At 54.6% G+C, this 4,018-nt stretch overlaps 1 protein-coding gene across 1 annotated transcript; it reads left to right on the forward strand.

Moving 5' to 3' along the window:
* Nucleotides 1-1,120: 1,120 nt before the first annotated feature.
* LOC110203509 (uncharacterized) lies at nt 1,121-1,873 on the forward strand. The gene has a single exon (XM_020980011.1). It carries the CDS (start codon nt 1,121-1,123, stop codon nt 1,871-1,873), a length of 753 nt encoding a protein of 250 aa, XP_020835670.1.
* The last annotated feature ends 2,145 nt before the right edge of the window (nt 1,874-4,018 follow it).

Below are 4,018 nucleotides of genomic sequence, written 5' to 3' on the forward strand. Positions count from 1 at the left end.
GTTTTTGTCTTTGTCTCTGCCTTTCTCTGTCTCTATGTGTATATTTGTATTTCTCTGTGTCTCAGTCTCTCCATTTCTCTTTCTCTGCCTCTTCCTCTGTCTCTGTCTCACACGTGCACACATTCTTTCCAGTTTACCTCTCTACAACCATACTAGACTTGGTCACTGCCTAGCCATATTTTTATTCACATTGTTAGGTATTTCCCAATATATTTTAATCTGGTTCTGCCACCCTTGATGCCGTTGGGAGCCATGTGTTTGGCGCCTCCACTCTGGACGCTGCCCCAGGGAAGAGCTGAATACCCAGGTCTGATCAGGTCACTTTATGCCCAAGTATCTGCCATCAAACAGAATACAAATGATTATGCCGTTGGCCATTCACAGCCCTGCCCAAGCTCTCCACTTGCTCTCCTGATGTCTTGGACAACACTCCTTTGTGTCAATATTACATTGGGCCAGACGGGCCTGCTGGTCTCCCAACACAAAACTCCCTGTCTACCCAAGCTGCTGGGAAGGCTCAGAATGCCCCTCCCCCATCTTCCCATCCACCTCCAGACATTCCCAGCTTGGACCCTGTACAAGAAGCCTGCCTGATCATGCCTATCAATGCGTTCCCATCCGAACTTAGCCCCCCAGGAGCTTGTCTCTGCTCAAGGGACCCTGAGCCCACCAGCTTTCCCTTCTGTCACTGGATGCTCAGGACTTAGCCCTGTGTCAGGCCAACAGAAGGGGCTTCATAGATGTTTCCTAAAGGGTGCAAATGGAAAGCAAATTGAGGATGTTTATGGGTTGCTGGCCATCCCCTGGACAATATCACCATCACTTAATGATGGGCTCTGAGGGAAGCAGCCAGCCATAAACAACAACAAGGAAGAAGGCTCAATCTCCCCTTGGGACATCCTCCTGAAGCAGGGATATAAAAGCCCACCAGGATACACCACCTTCACACACAGCCCCACAGCTACACTCACACACACACACACACACACTCACACAGACCCACACCCACAAGCACAATCCCAGTGAGGCTCAAGTACTCCCTGCACCAGGCACTCAGCCCCTCACTGACACCCCTCTCACACTCTTTGCTGCCCCAGGCACCCAACACAGCTGCTCCACCATGGCAGAAACCTGCTTTTCTGGGCCCTGTGGTCCCATGTCCTCAGCTGTCTCCGTCTGCTCCAGTGACGTGAGCTGTGACAGCAACGTCTGCCTGCCCGGTTCGTGCACAGGCTCCTCCTGGCAGCTGGACGACTGCCCCGAGAGCTGTTGTGAACCCAGCTGCTGTGGCCCCTCCTGCTGCCCAAACCCCTGCTGCACGCCAACCTCCTGCCTGACCCTGCTGTGCCGCCCAGTCTGCTGTGTGCCCGCCACCTGCCAGACAGCCTGTGAACCCAGCCCCTGCCAGTCTGTCTGCACCTCCTCCTGCTCACCATCAGGTTGCCAGCAGTCCTGCTGCCAAGACCCTAGCTGCTCTGCCTCCCCCTGCTCAGTGCAGTCCTGCTACTGTGTCCCTCTGTGCTGCAAGCCCAGCTGCTGCATCGCCCTGCCTGTGTGCTGCAAGCCCAGATGCTGTGTGACCACAGCCTGTTGTCCAGCCTCCTCCTGCTGCCAGCCTAGCTGCTGCCACCCTGCCTCCTCTGTGTCCCTCATCTGCAGGCCCGTGTGCAGCCCAGCTGCCTGCTGTGTGCCTCTCTCCTGCAGGCCCTCCTGCTGCACCACTACATCCTCCTACTCTTGCTGCTGCGCCCCCTCCTGCTGTCCAACCTCCACCAGCTGCCGCCCTGCCTCCTCTGTCTCCCTCATCTGCCGGCCCACCTGCTGCAAGGCCGCCTGCTGCACTGCCACCTGTGGCCAAAAATCCTGCTGCTGACCACAGGGCACTTATTGCTCTCACCCCTCCCCAACTTCTGTCAGCCTCCTGGCTCCAGCCTCAAACATCAGCCTGAACACCTGGGCAGCAACATCTCCAGAGGCATTCAGGTTACCAAGCTACTCCTGAGCACTTCACCCACCCCAGGTGCAGCCAGGGTCTCCCATGCATCTCCTCCTATGGTGACCCCCACCATGGCTTCTGCTTCCACATGCACCTAGCTCAGCATGCAACAACCCAGGACTGCCTGAAGCTCCCAGGGCCTCTCTAGGCTCAAAATGTGCAGGGTATAACTCCGTGCAGGGATCCACCTTGTAATAAACTGCATCACCTCACCTGCCAGGCCTACCTTGTCCTCATCCTTATCCTGGGCCCACAATACAGAGTAAGGGGAGGAGGCACAAATACCACACAAGACTTCCTGGGGAGGCTAGAAGGTTCCACAAAATAGCGATTGACTGACCACCACACCATGCACACACATCAGCACGGTCATGACCTGCCATGCCCTGACCCATCCCTCCCCATCCCACACTGTGCAATGTTCACATCCATCAGCCTCACCCCTCGGCACTATTCTCTTGCCTTAGATCTTCTCCCTGCTGCACAAATCTGACCGCACTGTGTCTAGTTCAGGGCATGACTCCCAATACCCTCTGACCCAGCCTCTCCTCTGGAGCTCAGTGTGAGTGCAACCACTGCACCAGCTAACTGGGGTGATGAGCACAGCCAGAAAGCATTCTCTTCCCTTGGATGCCTCCTTACTCCTCCTGGCTCAGAGCCAGCACACACAGGCCCTCATGCAAGAGTGGCCATGCCGCAGGGCCTGACTCACACCACAACAGTCATGGCACATGGGAGCGCTCCTAGAGAGCTGCCCCTTGCAGGCAGTCTCTGCGTGCCCAGCCTCTGAGCAGCCTCCATGACCTTCTACTCAACCAAAGCCCAGACAACCCACTGTCAGCATTACCAGGACAAAGTCCCAAACCACACTGGGGCTGACTTAGCCCTGAGTGATATCTCAGGCAATGACAAGTTCCAAAGGAACTCTCTGTGTGCAGAAACAGAAGGAGCTCGTAAGGGGAAAGGGGCACTATGTCCCCTCGGGACAGGTCCCCTTGGATACAGGCTACAATAACAAGGACACCTCAAAGATGGTGGAGTAAAAAGGTCACTCTCACTCTCCCTATCAATCTCTGAAAGCCCAGAAACTACCACCCCAGGAAAAAAAAACCCTGCAACAGCTAACCAGAAGAAAAATGGAGAGCAGCAGTACAATAGCCGAGGTAGCTTGAGGGATTAACAGGAAAGGCCCCTGTTACCCTGGAGGAAGGGGAGCACTACGGAATGGGGTGCAACCCGGCCAGCTGGCAGAAAGCCACACTTTAAGCACACCAGGAGAGATCCTGGTGCTCAGCATTCCAGGTCTCCAGTGCCTCAGCAAAAATAAGGGAAGCAGAACTACAAAGGGCCCCAGGAGGATAAACACCCTGCAGCATTCATCTGAAAGGAGCTGAAGAAAGCAACCTAGAGTTGCCCTAAAGTTCCAGCCTTGCTGATTTCAGCCCAACACTATGTAAGCTGCCAGAACCCCACAGCCTCCAATTGCCAACCAGGAGGAGATCCTGAAGCCCAGGTGGTGGAACAGGCAAACATCAACACCTGGGACCCCTTGAGTGCCTCAGTGAGGGTGTGGGAACCGGTGGAAACCAGCTCAGAAGAACCACCAGGTTGCCCCAGCATTCTGCAGCAAATGGATCTCCCAGTGCCAAAACTAACAGAAGCAGCACTACAAAGGGCCCCAGGCAGACAAACACCCTGCAACATCCATCTAAAAGCAGCTGAACAAGCTAAAAAAAAAAGCAGGCAACCTAGAATTACCCAAAAGTTCCAGCCTTGCTGATTCTAGCCCAACACCACATAAGCTGCCAGAACCCTACAGCCTCCAATTGCCAACATCGGAGGCCCCAGCACACAAAGCCAGTGACCAAGACCTAGCTCCCAACACAAGAAGCTTGGGTCAGTGCCCTCTTCTCCGAGCAGGAGAGCTCAGTCTGTTTACGGGGTAATAAAGAAACACCATGAATAAAAAGAAACGTACCATAGATTCATATTATGTGAAGAGTGAAGATCAAGACAGAAATT

This window comes from Phascolarctos cinereus, unplaced genomic scaffold, assembly GCF_003287225.1.
Source record: "Phascolarctos cinereus isolate Bilbo 61053 unplaced genomic scaffold, phaCin_HiC Scaffold_5;HRSCAF=322, whole genome shotgun sequence".
In the NCBI taxonomy this organism is placed as follows: domain Eukaryota; kingdom Metazoa; phylum Chordata; class Mammalia; order Diprotodontia; family Phascolarctidae; genus Phascolarctos; species Phascolarctos cinereus.